Raw genomic sequence first — 19642 nt, 5'->3', positions numbered from 1 at the left:
TCCTATCTTGAGAACGGACATACAATTAGATATAATGAAAGATAAAAACTAACACGTATTTATTAAATGGTCTTACAAACAATCAATATAATAATTCCATGTTTACAAAATAGTAACCAAGCTAGGTAAAGTGCTGTGAAGTACTTTAAATACAGACAATTTGTAACGCTCCAGTTCCTGGTTCCCCACTACGGAGGTGCTGCTCACAGGTGTGAGCACCGTGTGCTGCCAACAGGCACTGGGACTGTGGGGGAAGTGTGCTCAGAGTGCTGAGATGGAGTCTGGAAAAGTGCAAACCAACCAAACCAGAGAACAAGAAGCGGTTTGGGATCCTATCGCTTTGGGCCAAATGAGTTCCCCTCCTGTGCTGCTTTCAGCTGAAGAGCCATGGGTCAGTGCCCAGCGGGGACATCAGGACAGCGCGCAGTGCAGAGAGGTGCTCACGCCCTGCACTTCACATGCATAAAGCCCTGTCTGATACTGAGGTGTAGGAACACAAGGGAAGGTTTTCAAGTGGGGTTATGGCACCACGTGAGCAGATCCCACGGCATCGAGCTCAGTGTGAGCTCGCCTCCATGCTCCACAGCCTGAACGGGGTTGGCCTGGAAAGCGCCCAAAAGCCGGCCTTAAGCATCACAAACACAGGCTTCGAAGCCACACACCTCCTTGTGCTCACTGGAGCTTCTCCCTGCCCTTGTATTTCATTTTGGAAGATGAGAAGACGATGGCAAAGGTTAGCAAGGAGACAAGTTGAACCATGGGCAGTTGATGTGACCGGAGTTGTACATAATGGCTATGTTGTGGCTGCTGCTAGAATACAGCTTAATGAAGGCTTCTGAAGTTATTTCCAACTAAACAGGGTGGAAGGGCTTACAGAAGAGAGAAATATTTTCTTTGCATTCTGCTATCCAACTCTTGTGGAATGTTCTGAGGCTGAGCAGAGGCTTTCCTACCAGCCCTTGTTTGGGAGCAGAGACATTCCACAGAAAATAAACATCTTTCCTCTACTTTAGAAGGAATATCGTATGCTACAAAATGACCTCCTTCCCATTACACAGTTCTTAGGGGCTTGCATAAAAAATACTATATAATCAGCTACCATGAGAACAGATAAATTCCAGACACTCAAATAAGCAACAATGTCCCTAATCTTTAATGATTTGCTTGCTCGAGTTTTGCTATTAGTTTCTGTAAGAAAATTGAGACTCACACTTTGTTGGAGAAAAACTGATCTACGTTGAACCCAGAAAATGGATCATTTACAAAAAGTCTGATAAACTCCTCCAACGGCTTATCCTCCTTGGTCTAATTTATTCTCCTAGAAGAGTGCCCAGTGTTAGGTACTTTCAAGACCACAAGTATTCTTCATAAAATGACAATAAAGTGCACGCTGTTGCAATGCCATCGCTGACAGCCACTCTCACCCACCCACTCCAGCCAAGCTTACAAAGGACTGCTGCCTCCCCAGCCTCCCCTATCCTGCAGCCTGTCATTTCCCTGGGCACCAGCACCCCTGTTCAGAGAGCACACCTTGTCTAGGAGCTCTGCAAAGTCCCATCAGCATCCTGGAAGTTGTAGGGTTCTCACTGTATCTACTGCCCTGTACACGCAGCAAGGATACAATGTTCTTGTCTAAGAAACATAAACGGCCCTTAAACTTTGTGATTTCCCAGCAAAAGCTTCCTTTGTTTCTATTTTTCCAAATGGGAAGGACAGGCTGGGGGAAGCTGAAAAGGAAACTTAACAATTAACAGTGTGAAAGCGACGTGGCCATGTTTTTTAAATAAGTTTCAGAAACTCGCTTTTAATGGTAAGATGCTATAATTTCAAATCAGCAACTTGGGTGATCTATATCCAGCATCCACTTACTTCGAAGTGGATTTGATAATGAAGGCACAAGCTCACTTTTTTACTGGTAAAAGACAGCAAACACGGTCAATATGCATTACTGACACAAAAGCACAAGCGACGATGAAGCTAGTGTCAAAAATTCTCCGCATCTTTCCTTTAGCTACAATCTGTTTGGCCATCTGCCTACCTTTTCACCTCAAGAAAAGAAAAAGTAATTAGAATGGAGTTAACTTCAAACACAGGTTTACCTACACATACACATTAGTAGAAATTGTTATACTCTGTTGCTGAACTTTCTGAGGGTCCTAGATGACAGTATTCGCCTCTTAAAATGCCAGCAAATGGAAAATCACTTCAGTAGTAGCAGCTGACATGGTCCCTCCACTTTGCTAACAGTTTATGTCACAGTAGAAATATTAACTTTACTTCGTCCTATTTCTTTGATTACTGTTGTGTGGTATTACAACTTGATTTTGTTAAAGGTGAACGAAGAAGCCCTAGGAAAAGTTAAACGAGTAACCTGCTTAAGATCCCATGCCATTCACTGAGCACGTGTGGAGTTTAAAATGGTCAATCACTGAAACAAGTTCATTTTTGTTTGATTGTTTTAAATTACATGCCAGGAAAAAGACTCTGAGTGTCTTCCATAGCAAATCACTAAGTACTTTAAGTATCTCACAAGATCCAGCTTGTACAACTTTTGTTGAAAGTGATGGCAGTTGTGACAGGGAAAAACAAAACCAAATGAACAAACAAAACAGAAACAAACCCCACAACATTTGGAATTATGCAAGTGGCAGCTAAAAAAGCCCTTCTCTTCACCTCTAACTTTTATATCTTCCCTAGTCCAAACAATAACTATTCCACCTGCTCCCCAAAAGGCTGTTCAGATTACACAGTAACTCATCTATAAAAATGTATTGGCTGACTTCACACAGGCAATACTGCCAAGGGCCAGACTCTGAAGGAACACAGCAGGTGGTCAGTCACGTAGCGTGCCACTTCACAACTCTACAAGCCTAAAACAGCAAAGAATGTGGAAATGCATCACCATATCCAATATAACTCAAAGTGTTTTAAGTGTTAAATCAAGTTCTCCAATAGTGCTGCACACACATTTAAGCCAGACTTCCGCTGGTTAATGCATTCTTAAGTAGGAGATGTACTATACATAACAGTAACTGCAGGGATTCATACTTCCTGCCATGATTGAAGGAGGTGAGATTTAGTTAATCTCACTGCGATCCTCTGATAACTCATCTTTGCTGTGTTAACCATTAACTGTATTACATGGTTGGCAACTATGAGTAAATCAATTGCCGATGTTGAAAATTTGGCTCAGGACCCCAAAATGCATGTTTGGCATAAGGTAAAAATACCTCTCCCCCAATCCTTTTGAATAACTGACCTCCAACACACATCTGCAACCGGACAGTGGATAGATAATTCATTTCCATGCTATTACAGTGAGGTATAACTACCAGAAACATTAAACTATCAGTATCAGCTGATATTTATCCAGTTAATTCACTCTGCATAAGGGAAATTTATTACAACACATCTAAAGTGATAGTTAAAGCTTACAGCTCAGAATTTTCCTTTTTTTGCATTTGATTTTGTGTGTTTTATGTTTCATTTCCTTTATGTCACCAGCTGCAATTCCCAGGTTAATGATTTCCAAGCAGATGTGAAAGGAAGCCCGAAGACTTCTTTTTTTCCTGGGATTCTGCTTCTTGGCCTTGTGAAAGTCCCAATTCTTTCTCAATCTGCTCAAGCTCAGACTGGTCGAGCAGTTCAAAATCATCGGCTTCCTCGGTGTCTGTCTCCTCACTCAAGCTGGGCACCGCGCGTGAGGGAGCTGGCTGCACAGACTGCAGCTGGTCTTTGATGGCAGCAGACACCGCGGCGGCGATGACATCCCCAGCAATACCGCTCATTAAATTAAAGGTTTGGTCACTGGTCAAAGGCAAGGAGAGCCCTGCGGTGGACGGTCTCTCTTTACTCTGTCTGGAAGAACGTTCCGCCTTTAAAGACATTTGTTCTCTGTTTCTGTTTTGCTGGGTGGGCATACCGATGCTCGAGTCATCATCGTCATTTGTTCCTGCACCATTTTCTAAAGAAGGGAATTCTGAGAGATCTCTAGCGAAAGCTTCTTCGTGATCACTAGGTCGGTCAAAATCTATCACAGGATTAACAGAGGGAAACTGTTAGCAAACAAGAAAGGCTTCCCCCAAAATGCAGCCGTATTTAAAAATGCAATTTGTAAATTTTCCTTTGAATACATTTATTATTCCATAATCTTCTGTTGTGTTAACACAGCGGAGCTTTAGCTTACATCTAAAATAAAATAGAAACCTAGTACTTCGTATTACCTGATATCAACCTGACTTCGAATCTGAAATTGTACCATGTGAGGAAATCATTCCAATCCCATTAAAAATGATTAAAATGTAAAACAAAGGAACAAAAAAATAAACCAAACACTTAGCTATATTTCATTTCCCATTTCAGTGATAACATAACATTAAAATATTCTGCCTAAAGTCATTTTGCAATATTTATGTGGAGATTTGGAAAACTGCTTGAGAACAACTCCTTTCAGTACTGTTTGAAGAAAATACCTTTTTAAAGTGGTATCTAGCTGTATATGAAACAACCCATGCAAATTCATCACAGTCAGTTCTAAAATACAACAAACACCTAAAGTCCTAGCAATTATAATGTAACATGTAACAAGTCTTTGAAGTCTTCTTCTTCAAATACATATAAATTACAATATATGTAAATTACAAATTTACAGATTAGAAATTACAGATTTTCGATAATTCTTTTAAAAGTGTAATAAACTTTTAATAGAATGTTTAAACAAAGATGAAAAAACAATGTAAAGACTTAATTCATAGTTTTTCATGTTCACGTCCAGTGCTTGTACTAAATAGGGAACAGAAAAATGGAAACTACAGATGACCAGTATAGTTTCATGTATTCAAGTGGATAAAAGCAGAATGCAAACTAGTAAAAAATTAGATTTTAATGGCTGCTTTAATTGCATGTTTTTAGAAATCTGTAAAGCATACTGACTACAGTGCATGGCTTGTGGAATACACCTGAATGAGCATAAGGGAATACTTTGAGGTAGTACTACTAGGCAATATTTGAATGAGAAAGCAAAAAATATTCAATTTGAACTTACTTTCTATGAAAACAAGCAATATGAGCTTTCATAAGGGCTAAGGAAGCAAATCCTAAAGCTCTGATACATCATTTGCTTCATTTCCTTTTGGAAAAAGAGGCTGGAAAGGTGATGAGGAAAAGCTATGTAAAGTGGTAGCTCAAATGCAGAGAGCTTTGAGGAGAAATGTGCCAGTCTGGTCTCATGCTTATGTGTATGTCCAGTTTGCTGAAGTGCTCCGCAGGGGAGAAGAGTGGATGTTTTTTATTTTTCACTTAGCATGGCCTTTAACACGCTCTCCCACATTTCCTTACAGCATAATTGGTGAGTGAACTAGGTAGGTGAACTGCTGGAAAACTACTGGAAAATTGGCTCAACCGTAAGGCTTACGGGGCTGTGATTAGTGACACAAAATCCAACTGGATGCCAATTAGTGGTAGTGCCTCTGAAAGGCACTGCAGCCAACACTGTTCTAAGTTTTTATTAATGATGTGGATGATGGGTTGGAGTGCACTCTCAGCAAATTGATGGACAGAAAGGAACTGGTCTGGGGCAGATGCATTTAATATTCTGGAGGTGAGAAACCTCATCAGGCTGAAGAAATGAATGGGCTGAAAGGGAATGTTATGAAGTCCGGAACTGTGCAGTCTTGCAACTGGGATGGAATAACCAATGCAGCAGCACTAGCTTGGGGCAATGAGACAGGAAGCAGCTTTGAAGACATTCCAATTTATAATTTTATGATCATGCAATGCAGGCCATTTACAACTCGAAATATTAGCAAAATAATTTATGTTATTAATTTGGCCTTTATAATGTGGCTATGTAATATCACCCTACTTGCCATTTTCAGTGAACGTCTTAGAAGAAAGGTGCAAGATCAGCAGAGCAGCAAATCTACACAAAGGTTTACACCAAACTACCGCTGTTCTTGGCATTTATTCAGGCTTAGTACAGCTGAATGCTTGGTCTGTAAAAAGCACGAGCTTCAAGTTCCAGACAAGATCAAGACAAGTGCCTGAGGATCTCTTCCTAGTCTTGGTCTTAATGTCTCATTTAGGCTCATAACTGGATGTCTTTAATTGGCTGTTTAGCCATTCAAAGTATACACTTCTTTCCTAAAAGAACTGATACTAACTTAAAATGTTTACTTGCTTAATAGTTCTGGTAGAAGAGGTCTGGCACATACTTGGATGCATCTGTTTTACTCACTGCTACTTATACATTTAGATGCCTAGTGATGTACTTCATTATTTTTAAGATGAAGACAGCTCTTATAGAAGTTGTATCCAAAATAAACACTGGAATGAAATTTAAATTCAGTATTGAAAAACAAACAAATAAACAAACAGGTGAAAACAAACCAAAAAAGGCCAAACACTTCTGTTCCCAAATTCTCTAATAGTTTTCAGGTAACTTACAAGACTGCAATTTGCTGATAAAATAGAAGCTGTTACATACCATCAGATGTGTCTGTCTGTGGAGAATACCCCTCGGATAAGTTAAAGGTCCCATTATCGGTCCAAGAAACTTCTGATACATCTGTGTCAGACACTGACAGCTCTTTGGCAACAACTGCAGGACTAACCTACATATAAATTTAAACATTCACATTACAGGAAGCCAATGTATAGATATTGAAAAAGAAGTATCCTGCATATCACAGCACTATACATCATCTCTTATTTAAGTTTTAATGGTAGAAATATTAAAATAATATTACAGAAGACTTAGAAATGAACCATCCCTCTTCTTAATTCATGAATATATTTGGCTAAAGCATAGGAAATTCCAATTACTCATTAATGTAATATCTTACTGTAATGAAATCAAAATAAGCTTGCAAATACAAAATATGCATAAATATAAAGAAACACACTGAATGAAAACAAAAGCATTTTCCACAAGATATCTGAAACACAGCCAAATCTTAACTCCTTATCCTGTAAGAATTTATCAATGTTCAATTATGTCTGCTACAATTTTTTATCCTATTATATATATATTCGAGAATATTAAAACTCCTTCAAGGTGATCACTGTCAAAGTCAGGCTCTACACATGACTGATCCAATACTGTGTCAGAATTTCTAGAAATCTAATTGCTTTTTTAACAACTGATGTTCTGATTATAATGGAAAAGTTGTCTGCCATACATATTGAGAGAAAAAGGAGGTATTAGAGTGTTCTCATACATACTTGAAAAGATATTTGTAGATAATATACTGATTCACACTATTATTGAAAACGATCTGACAAATGATTAAACAATTATCTGACAAATTATATAGAGTTTCTCTGCATTTCCCTTTTATATTTTAATTTTTAAGAATTAGCTGCAATTTCACTTCTGCAAATACAGTTGCCCTTGCTATGAAAGTCTAGTTTAATCATTCTACAGCCAGTACAAAATAAACATACTGATCTAGATAGTAGTCTAGATATTATCTATATAGATTTTAAAAAGAAGATACGGCTGACTGAAAAAAGTCACCTTAGGACACAGGGCTGATATGTCTAATTCACTGTCATCTTCTGTGGCTTTTGTTTTTGCTGTTTCTGAAAGAAAAAAAGAAATTATCCTACTCATGACAATGGACTTCCAGACTGAGTGTGTGCTCTCTATCACACAATTTAGGTAGTACAGCAAACTGTCACCTGTTGATATAGGTATCATTTATGTAATATGCTATGGAGGTGAGAAAAAAGGTTGAGTAAAAGGCTAGGTATCTATTAAAATATATTGTTCAGGAGCCAAGACAGGAGGGAGAATGCTGCTCTGAAGTGCATTCAAACACATTTATTTACCTGCATTGTACTTCCTTCAGAAGCCTCTGTTGGGTCACGTTAACATAATGTGTCCTCAATAATATATATTTGTCTTTTAAACTATGCTGCCAGTACGAGCTGCAATTGCAACATACTGTTAAAACAGGCAGTGTAGTTATGCCAGTACATTACATTACTTTCACCTGAAAACATACAGTTTTCTGGATAACTGCATGAAGTATTCACTCCTTTTTTTGTTTGTTTTGTTTGTTTGTTTTTTGTTTTTTGTTTTTACACCCAGTTACTCTGCATTCATAACATTTCTATGCAAACATGCATACAAAGCATCCTGTGATGTTTGGCAGAATGTTGATCCTAGCAGATGAACAGAAATACAATTTTCACCTAATTTCCTCTCTGTCTGAGAATAACTTGGTGAATATTTTAAACTAATGTAAGCTAGTATCACTGGAAAGCACAGTCATGTTATTGTTGGTTGACTGTTTTTGCAACTTGCTGCTTCTTCTCTTGTGCCAGTACAAGGATGTGTGAACTCATGAACTGAAGCCAAGTGGTTAAGCAATGCAGGGAGCTTGCCTGGTTTAAATTAAACTCCAGGATGAGAGGCAGGAAAGAAGAACTCTAAACTGGCCCATTTTTCCAGCATTGGCTTATGAAATTTATGAAATAACAGCTTAATCTTTCTCTCTGCCAGATTCACTTAAAACTGGAACAAGGTGGAACAATGCATGAAAGAAGCAATTCAACGCATTATTCCTTATTTCCAACAACTATTTCATGTTCCTTGAGAGAAACAAAAAATGCAGCTGGTTCCTCTCACTGTGTTTAGGAACAGGAAATTATACAATTAACTGCTGTAAGAAACATATATTTTAAAGCAGATATGAAGTCTACTGAGATAACGCTGACTAAAAAGTTCAGGCTACCTGCGAACAGTGACCACAACTATGAAGTTTTAACGATCATAACTAGTGCTTACAAAAACAAACTTAAGACAACCTCATCCACTTAAAATATTTTTCTTGAAATTGCTTTATAACTTAAAATCCAAAGGTTTCTGAGGTTATACGGATTTCCAGTGAGATAGGTGAGATTTTATTTTAAGCTGACTTCTCCCTGATCTGACTAAAAACTTTGAATAATTTCAAGCTAATGGCCTACTATAATTCTTAAATGCTTACTGAGTATTTGGGGAAGAAAACATCTCATTTTTCTCGTTGCTGCTGGGAGTAAAACAAGGCAGATACAGATGCTAGAACAGAGCTCAGTTTCTTAGTGAAAATCCTGTGATGTACAGTTTTGTGCTCTTGAGTGATTCTCTCTCCTGGATGAGTTTGCCTTATCTAAATAGAAATAGACATTTCATACTTTACATCAAGTAGGCTTTTTTTCTGAAGATCTACAAGCAGTACAGCTAATCACACATGAAGAGAACCATCAGTCCTGTCTTGCTTCCTTCCATTAAATCTTTTTTTCTTTTTTTTTGGTCACTATACGCAGATGTTTGACACACATTACCATTCATTAAGCTAATGACAGCCAGTTTCAAAGTAAGAAACACCTTTACATTTGGCTTCACGGGACAAGTCAAACTGTTTGCAAGGCAAACAAGGTGGCACATCTGCATACAGAAATGCATTATTTGGGACTGAACTTAGTTACTCACCAGATCTCTCTTTTTTCTTCTGGTTGATGTATTCCACTATTCCAAAATCTAGTTTCATCAGAACAGACTTAACTTTGTTGCATAATTTCTGTCCAAATTCATTGCACTTGAGGAAGGGACATAAAAAGGCACACAATACTGTGATAGGGACAGAAAGAGAAAATGCACTGAAATATTGCTTTATAAAAAGTTAATAAATAAAGATTAAACAATGCATTGTATTATTAATTCTACACAATATAATTAATTTTGCATAAGATAGCCCACATTGAAATGCCCATGTCTGACAAACTCTTAATAAATCCATCTTTTGGGAGCCACTCCTACTCACCACAAAACAATACCATGGTATTCACCAAATGACACCAGCAAGGGACAATTTATGAGCACTGTAACATTTATCATCATCTTGATTTAGACTGATTTTGACATCCCTATCTGAGATACATGGCTATGCAACATTATGGCAGAACCAACAAGCTGAAAAACCCCATAAGCTGTCTTCCAAAGAGCAAATGACATTTGTCAGAATTTACATCTATGTATGTACATATACATGTGTATATATGCATGTATGTGTAACTATAAATAAAACATAGTCTCTATACTGAGACCAAAGAATGAACAAACCACATACATAAACTGTGATTGGAAAAGAGACCATACTTACGCAAGACATAGGAGAGGACAACTCCAGGAATGTAACTTCCCAAGACAGTGAAAAATGTACATACACTGCAGACTAGTAGGCAAAACTGACAAAGACATGAAAATTGGCCATTAGCATTTCCATTTTTATAAACATTTACATCATTTTGCAAAGAAAAATTCTCCAGAATGTTGCGTTCCAGATGAATCTAGAATGCAGTGGAAAATTAGGTTTTTTTTTTTTCTTTTTTCTTTTTTTCTTTTTAATTAGGAAATGCATTAACACTTCTTGTGCAAATAAGCATGAAACATGCATTTTTTACTAGTCAGAATGTATTTCCTTTTCTATGATAAAAGCATGCTATTTTTACTCCCAAGCTCAGTAACCACTAAAATTATGAAAAATTATTTTGTCTTCATTACAGAAATGGCTTAACACTTAATATGCAAGAAACAAAACAAATTGCTAGGTCAATTTTACAATGCATGCATCCAAAAAAGCAAGAAATCCTTTTATAAATTGTATAGTTCTGTTGTATTATTTCATACAACTGTTATGTTCTGATGCTTGCTGGTCACCCTAACATCCCACAGTGACAAGACGGAGTTGAATTTTAAATACAAAATTTGAGATTCAGCCTCTGCTGTAACTGAGATATACATAGAATCATAGAATGGCCTGGGTTGAAAAGGACCACAGTGATCATCTAGTTTCAACCCCCCTTCTATGTGCAGGGTCGCCAACCACCAGACCAGGCTGCCCAGAGCCACAGCCAGCCATCTTTCTGCAAAGCACAATATTGAGTACAAAACTGATCTGTTGAAAGTTTACAGTAAAAATTAATTTGCTTTAGAGTTGAACTGTAACAAAATTGCTCATTCAAAGAAATTTTGCACATAGCTAATGTGCTTATAATTAAACTGCAAAATAGTGATATGGCTCAAAGAACAAAGTCAGGAAAAAGAAAGGAAAACATGCTGTTAAAATCAACTTTTCCAAATCAGGATTAGACCTATCTTAAAGATACAGCTACTCTGTCACATCAATACAAGGCAAAATTATAGTATTGAGTATACCAATATTGCATTTCCTAACCTCAGTATGCTCCAACTTCTTTTAAACATCACCTCATCATCCTAGCCACAGAATTTTTTTGTATGTGTTTTTGTAATTTATATACCTTTCAAATGTATTTGATCCTCCTGTTATTTTCAGTCTGAACCCTAATTTTCTTGTGTAGTACTACGTGTTTCCAATTTGTTTATTCTTAAGGGCTTTCATGTAGCATTTTTAATTGCGATCAAAAGAGAAGAAAATAAATACCCTAATCTTCTCCTTGTACATTTTTATGATTAGCAATAAAAATGTAAAAGCAAAATCTACATTTTCCCAGTGCTACTGCTACTATATGCTGTTACATTTATTTACTTAGAAAAAGAGTGCTGTTTCACACTGGACTAGAGTTACATAATCATCCTCTTCCCATTAGGAGAGAATAAACCCTCCTCTTGCTTGCTTCTTCATGAACTGCATTCTACAGCTCATTTTTTCCAGAAAAAAGCATCAAATGCCTGAAGCTGTATAGAAGAAAAATTACCACAGTAAAATACGAAGAATTCTCTTTTATCATATAATACGTACGATACAGCTCTTTCTGCAAACTACAGTTATTTGGAAAAAAACTCCACACATATGTTTTTGAATGGTGCTGTATTGATTGATTGATTGATTGATTGCTTTTTATTGGTTTTATAAAACAGTCGTGCTTTAAATCTCCCTTCCACAGAATGACTGGTGAGGTTCCAGCAGCTGAAATAATAGAAATTTATTGCAAAGCTTTACCATGGACCCCTTTTCTCACCGATCATCTGTCCACCTGTGTTCTGCACACAGGTAGCACTTAGGAGAAACTCACGATTGAATGTATCATAATGTGTGTTTTGATTTCTTTTTCTGTGTTTTTTCCTTTTTTAAAATCTACCTCGCCTTTGTATCCAACAGTATCAAATTATCACTTTTAACTCGCCAGCGCTTACCTTGCCAGGGTTTTGTTCCTTGAAGTGGGACATTTCTTGAAGAAATACAAATAAATTCATCAGTGCTTCTGAAAGGCACTGATTTATTCTGAGTCTGTAGTCTTGCCTGGAACTGATGACTTCCCAGCTGAGTAAAATGAACACAAATACACAACAGCTTTAGTTGTAGCTCATATAAATACATAAGTTGCCTAAAAATATATGAAGCACTACTGACTTGCAAACTAACCATGTTGAAAAGATATAGCCTTCAGTTATCTAATGGATGCTGCAGGCTAAGCGTATTTTATACATACTTTTTCTTTACACATTATACAAGCTGTAAGAGTCCATAAGAATTTTAGCTTTTCTCAGTAGGAAGTTATTCGATTGGTTGCTTTTGCCTAGCCCCTCTCCAGGAGGCACTCACAGCCTACTACTGTTGTGTCATACTTCATTAGCCATGGTTTATGTTCATGCTTATTTATCTTTTATTGTATTCTGGAACATCAACTTGTTAATATTGCTCACTTCTAGGTATAAGGAAAGTTATGGAGATTTCCAAGTATTTGAACATATGCTTGTATTTTTGTGAGGCACCTTCAGAATGAATTCACGTACAACAGCACTGCTGTCCGTACTCTGCTGAGCCTCACGGCCCAGTTATTTTGGAGTTTTGTTCCCAAAAATGACAGACTTATTGGCATTTTCATTTACTTAATGCCTAACATTTTTCAGAAGATAGATGGATCCCTGCCAACACAGACTTCTTTGTCCTCAGAAGTACTTCTCAGATCCCTTGGAGCGAGTTCACAAACCTGTACGTACCCACAACCCCAAAGTTAAAAAAGAATGTCTAAAAAACATTGCTCCCTCATGTAATTTCCTTTTTTTTTTTTGTAGTCTATAAAGAGAAAGCTGTGATGATGCAGATCTTATTAGCAAGAGCAATGAGTTCACTTAGAAAGCCAAGGAGATAATGGTTGAAGGAAAAGGGAGAGGAATTCAAGGTGTGATTTGCTTCAGAGTTACATGCACAACTGCACTGTACTACAAGAGATATGCGGGTGTTTCCTAAAAAGATAAGCTTCTCCTAGCAGGGCTAAGTTATATGCTGCTACTTTCAGACAGTTTTGGGAGCAGGCAAGGTGCTAACCTAGCACTGAGGGGATGGTAATTAAAATGGTCAAGTGGCCTGAATGAGGCAGAAACTTTGATCAGTGAATCACGAGAGCACATAAAATAATGTAGCCCACATGGTTTTGTACATTGTGTTTTCAAATGTAAAGAAAGGCTTTACACTGATTCAGATTTCTGGTCACAGATTAATAGCAAAGCCATTTCACACGCTTGCTAAATATATGCAGAAACATGTATTTCACTTTATTTTCCAGTGGGGAAAAAAAAAAAACAACACCACCAAAAAACCTATTTATCTATTTTCAATTGAATATATTTTCAATATATTTGAATAACCCACAGGGATATACCACATATTCTACTAATTGTGATAAAAGAAGAAACGGAACTCTGAATTTCAAATCCAGTGTTTCACAAAAGTAACGCTGTTCTTAAGCTCTCCTTGAAACTTGCAGCTAACATTTCAGCCAAAATGACTGAAATGAATGGAAAACCTATCTGACATCCAATTTAGCAATGTGCTCGATGAGTCTAAGACCTCTTTTTCTTAAAAAATCTATTCTCCTAAATATGCAGGATAAGAGGGCTGCAGGCTTCTGGTGAATTGTACAGTTTGGTCCATATGTTGTCCGCCCTTAAATTTGTGAATTTGTACATAGTTGTAAGTCAGGAATAAGCCTTCTTCCTGCTTACACATGACATCCATCCTTATTTTACATGAGCATGTTACAGATCTTCTGTTGCACTGTGGGCTTCTCAATTTCTTTGAACCAGCTTTGCAAAAATAACAGAGATTAACCATCTTCTCCTATTTTCAAATTCGTGGTCTAGGTAGCATCACTTCTCTATAGAAGTCAGGAAGAATTTTGGTCAAAAAAGTCTATTTACACACATGGACAACCTTTCCCTCCGCTTCTATTTAACTACTGCAAAGCCACTTCACCACGAGGTGGTGATACAGCACCATGTGTGTCAGGGTAAGGTTTGGGAGCCATTTTACACAGAACATACATAGTATTAAAGGAGTCACATTCAAACTGTGCTATGCATAGTGAAACAAAGAACACAGCTTTTAGAAGAACTAACTTCTTGGTCACAGTTAAAACTGTGCGTTGAAACGCAAACTGTTGTCCCATTCCAGGTACTATTCTAGTACTTATTACAGTACAGTATTTCCCACTGTATTGCAGTACTGTGATTACCTCTCATGTTACAGAATATTCGAAGAAAGAATTTTCCTTTTAAGAAAAATCAAACCATTTTAAATAGGGTATCTGAAGATCATAGGGTGAGAGTCCTGTGTCTCAGATGAGGTGACTTCTGCAAGACTGAGAACACACATTTGCCAGCCATGCAGGACACTGCATGCAGGTTATTTGCCTCTGACAGAGGACATATAAAGGCATTCAATAACTCAAGAGGATTCAGCAGAAGCACAGCAGAAGCAATTAGGAATGTTAGTAACACAGAACTTTGTGTTCTCAACACATCCACAATACTGCTTTCAACATCCATCCTCACTGATGGTTGGAGACTTGAGAAAAGTACTATGCCTAGAATTCTGTCTTATGAGAATGATATTTCATGGATAGGCTCTTCTCCTTACAGACACAATGCTTCCAGCTTTTGTAACACAGCATTAATATGCATTTTAAGACTTGCCTGTTTATTCTAGCATTGAAGACTACTATTGTGACAGTATTATGAATTACAAAATCATTTCATACACTTTGCTCTATCCTTTATTTAAAACTGTTGGCAACTAAAGTGGAACTTAATGGAAGAGATGAAATGGGTAAGACTGATGTCTGCTCTCAAAATAGAGCTTTGAAATACACAGGACAGCTGTAGGCAGTTAGTTTACTAATGTCAAAAGTTAACTGCAAAATCAGAAAAAAAAAATTAAGAAAGGAAGGCATTAGCTGCAATAATAATGCAGAGTATCTTCATATATGGTAACCACCAATATAAAGATAATATAGATCATTGTGGAGGAGATACTACAGGGCAACAAGAGAAGAACAGTAACAATTAGAATACACGAATTATGCAGAAAAGTGTCACATGTGGGGAAAGTTCTCTGGAGTTCCTTCTCTTGCTTGCTACAACTTCTCTCTTTTACCAGACTGAGAAAACGAATGTGTGAGCTGCAGTGCAATACAATGTACTGCCAGATGCCTTGAGTCTGTGGTCACCAGGTGGTGCACTGACAAAGATGAAACCAAGCATGGAGAGACAATTGTACAGGTGAAGTTTGCCTCAAAGCATTACAAACCCACTACTAAGCTTGCTCCACAGAATAATATTTGTCAGTTTCTTGTAGCATTAATCCACAAGAAGCCATGAGCAACCTGTCTGTTCTGCTATGTCCACACATTTTATTTTTATGAGGAATACCAGGGGACTGTTTATAGGTGTTGTACTGATCTTCTGCAACTACAGTCATGCACAGGATGCCTCTTTTCACTCCATCTTCCATTAGTTGTCAGCTCCAGCAACATTTGACTCTGTCCCTTGCTCTCCACGTGAGTAGCGCTGCTCACCAGAGGTCAGAGGATGGAACTAAGGGACAAACAGCAGGGGGAGTGAGAAGGAAAGACATAGGTGCAATGTATATTTGTATGTACACAAAGGTATAGAGCTAGTAGAAACAGATAAAGACTAAACCTACATCAGATCAAAAGCGTGCTCTTGCAGCAGTGTGGTCTTGCAGCTTGGAAAGCAAATGGTATCCTGGGCTTCATCAGAAGAGGGATGGCCAGCAGGTACAGGGAGGTGATTGGCCCCTTTAACCTGCTCTTGCGAGTCCCCATCTGGAGTACTGCGTCCAGGTCTGGAGCCCCCAGTACAAGAAAGACAGGGAGCTGTTGGAGAGGGTCCAGAGGAGAGCCACGAAGATGATCAAAGGGCTGGAGCGCCTCCCCTATGAAGACAGGCTGAGGGAGCTGGGCTTGTTCAGCCTGGAGAAGGCAGTAGAGTGACCTAATTGCAGCCTTTAAGTACCTAAAGGGATCCTACAAACAGGAAGGGAGTAAACTCTTTACAAGGGTAGGTAAAGGCAAGACAAGGGGAAATGGTTTTAAGATGAAGGAAAGAAGATTTAGGTTGGATGTCAGGGGGAAGTTCTTTACTATGAGAGTGGTGAGGTGCTGGAACAGGCTGCCCAGAGAGGCTGTGGATGCCCCATCACTGGAGGTATTCAAGGCCAGGTTGGATGGGGCCCTGGGCAGCCTGGTCTAGTATGAAATGGGGAGGTTGGTGGCTCTGCATGTGGCAGGGGGGTTGGAGATTCATGATCCTTGAGGTCCCTTCCAAGCCAAGCCATTCTATGATTCTATGAAAAGCTGACATGCACCGAAGAATGCATACTGTAAATTAGTGTTTAAAGACAAAATGGAAAAAACAAGAGCCATAAAGTGTTGTGGATAATAAATGTGCAGTGCATGACTACGACATCAGTCAACCAAGAACATAAGAAAGTAGTCCAGCATAATGTTAGTTACAGTACTTTAATAAATGACTTAAACATGAACCCTGTCCTTCCTGCCAAAATAGATTTTCTAATTCCAAGGTTCCAAAGTGTCTCTCTGAGGATGTAAGTAGCCAGCTGTGTCTGAACAGCTTCACAGTTTGTGTACCATTTAGAAAGAGGAAAATTTTACTCTCCTAACTTATATTGAGTTTTATATAAAATACTACAGTTCTGTGCCTAAACTGTCAGTAAAACTGAAGACATTCAGAGAGAAAACTAATTACTCATATCCTTCTAACTACTACATCATTCCTAAAATGGAGCAAATAAATAAACTGTTTCCCAGTAGCTGTACAAAAACACACCCTCCCTCCCCAGATGCTTCAACCCATCACAGTCACAAACACTGGCCAGAAGAGTCAGTGGCATTACATTCTCTAAATATGACTGATGGTGTCATACTCTCAGTTTGTATCTAGACATCTGTTCAAGCAAAGCCCCATCACATTTCTCTCAGAAAGGTCAGTAGCTCTCATGTTACTGGTTTCAAGATCTCTTCGTGATGTGCTGGATTTTTTTTAATTATGTGTACATGGTTTTGTATATACCCACATATACACACTACTTAGAACTGCAGTGGGCACAGAGCAGACCGTGATGTAGCAACTGAAGGATCGCACCTACATAAACAGAGAAGTTGATAATTATAGTGCTTCCAAACCTGCTTCATTTCCCTGCTGTAAACGCACACACTTCAAACCTGTGCAGACTCTGTAATTTTAAGTGGAATTTAGAATCTGTTTGTCAGAGTGGAAGAGCTCAAAGTTAGATTACTAAAGATACGTAAAGCAAAATATAGGTAATATGGCTACTCTGTATTTGGCATTTTTTTTTAAACTTGCTAACTAGAGCTTACAGAAATCCAATTCTAAGGAGCATTTAGTGTCATATCAGAGCATAAACATCTGATAAAATGCTGTTGCTATAAGGGACATGAAATTTAAGGACAAACCTCAAAGGCAACCAGGAGTTCAGTATAAAACTTGAGCAAATTAGATCAAGTGTATAAACTGTGAGCAAAACTGAATCAGGAAGGTTTACTTTCTCAAGGCTTTCACAGTTCTCTCCTGGGATGAAAGGAACCACCACAGTGCAAAAGGGAAAGACTATAGTGGTGCAGTTACCTTTCTTCGAAAGAAACATTTCATACCTGGCATGCACCAAAAATGCATTTTAAAAATTGTTTTCTAAATTATTCAGGGACAGAGATAATGGTTATTAAATGGTATTTAGATAATGTTTATGAGAAATACTTAAACGTGCCCTTCTGGCCCTGCAATTTAAATTTCAGTTGACCATATACTCAAAATGAAAAGAGCTACCCTTTACTCTCCAAAATGTATAATAGTAGAAAAAATGCAACTTACAAGTGGAATTAAGAACTAGTGATAAAATCTCTAAGATCTATCACTGAAGTGTGTGGTAGAAAACAGTGCAATATTGATGGGCCTTAGTGTACTACAATATACCCAATCTATAAATGCTATGTACACTGCATGGAAAAACATAATAGCAAATACCAGTGAACTCACGGCACAGCATCTTAATGACCAATATGGCTAGTTTCAAAGGTGATTACTATGTAGAGTTGTGTTTTAACCTGTGCCACTTCTGGATCCTATGTAATAGTTGAGTATATAAAATAATTATTTTTGTGTCATGTGGCTATGACACAGACAACAAAACTTGCAATTTAAATGAATCATTTATACCATGTCATGTACACCATGTAAACCATGACATCATGTAAAATTCCACTTTCTTCAAAGAGATCCATGGAAGAATTACTTCTGTAATTGAAAGAATGAGGAATACAGCAAGCATCTAGAAATCCACTGCTTCTCACACTTTCCTAAGAACCTTCATCCTAAAACTTTTTGTTACAAGGTCTGTATTTCTTAGAGAAATCTCTCCACCTTGCAGATGTCTGTATGCACTTTATTTCTCACCACTAATCTATAAACACTGCAAAGATTTAGTGTGATGTGATAACGTGGCAGATACATCCTCTAAGCAACCACATTGAACATCCTTTCACTACTAAGAATCAGGCACATGTGGAATCTTTAAAATGTACAAAATCACATTTTCATTAAAAAAAAAAATCAGCCCTGAAGAGTTACATCAACACCTCCCAATTAAAAAAAATGCTAATTACCATCTCTCTTGTAGTTCAAATACATCATTTCTAAGACGTACATTAATTCAACAGCATGCAACACTGATGCTCAAACTTTAAAACTGTTCAGAACATTCATTAGTCTTCTGCTGACACCCAAAATTTGTGCTTTTTAATCATAGTTGTTATTATTTTTTTAAGGGAAGGTGTACCAAAAGAAGCTTTATAAAAGCTTTATTTCACAGCTTTCAGTAACAGCACTTCTCCTTTTATTTCTATTTTTGGTAATATTGCTGTACAGTAAGTATGTTTAAATGACCAGCATGTGATAAGCCTGGATGTGCTTTTCTCAGAGGCCTGCACAGCAGACTGGTCAACACATGTGACTGTCAACAAAACAAAATATATGCAACCTTTCATCCCTGTGTCTATCAGCTTCTTGCACAGCGTGTTAAACTAAAGTCGTGACAGCATTTGTTCTCTTTAGCTCACGTGGGAACAACTTGTCACCACTGTGTTGCTAAGCTATACCAATACCATAAATATCTTTTTTTTTCCTCTATATTGCTCATCAAGAAAAACTTGTCTTAAAAAGAAAGCAATACTACCATTATAAAAATACACTCTATAAAGGGATAGAGAAATTCATCTTGTCCTAGAGGCTGCCTGAGGAAAAAAGAAAAAAAAAAAGGCAGATGACTACCAAGAT

At 37.7% G+C, this 19642-nt stretch overlaps 1 protein-coding gene across 3 annotated transcripts in view; it reads right to left on the bottom strand.

The window, feature by feature from the left end:
• The window catches only part of RETREG1 (reticulophagy regulator 1), a 53554-nt gene continuing 33912 nt past the window's right edge, over positions 1–19642 (bottom strand). For 2 of the 3 annotated variants that reach the window (XM_010708487.2, XM_010708484.3), the window contains 6 exons: positions 12164–12290; positions 10149–10233; positions 9479–9616; positions 7517–7581; positions 6485–6611; positions 1–4030 (listed from right to left, as the gene is read on the bottom strand). In XM_010708487.2, coding sequence (XP_010706789.1) covers positions 3519–4030; positions 6485–6611; positions 7517–7581; positions 9479–9616; positions 10149–10233; positions 12164–12223 — 987 coding nt within the window. In that variant the 5' untranslated portion in view covers positions 12224–12290 and the 3' untranslated portion in view covers positions 1–3518. Of the gene's footprint in view, positions 4031–6484; positions 6612–7516; positions 7582–9478; positions 9617–10148; positions 10234–12163; positions 12291–15679; positions 15845–19642 lie in introns of all 3 variants that reach the window. The other variant, XM_010708485.3, reaches the window with a different exon arrangement.

Source organism: Meleagris gallopavo, chromosome 3 (assembly GCF_000146605.3).
Source record: "Meleagris gallopavo isolate NT-WF06-2002-E0010 breed Aviagen turkey brand Nicholas breeding stock chromosome 3, Turkey_5.1, whole genome shotgun sequence".
Classification (NCBI taxonomy): domain Eukaryota; kingdom Metazoa; phylum Chordata; class Aves; order Galliformes; family Phasianidae; genus Meleagris; species Meleagris gallopavo.
This window is presented reverse-complemented; position numbering and strand designations above follow the sequence as displayed.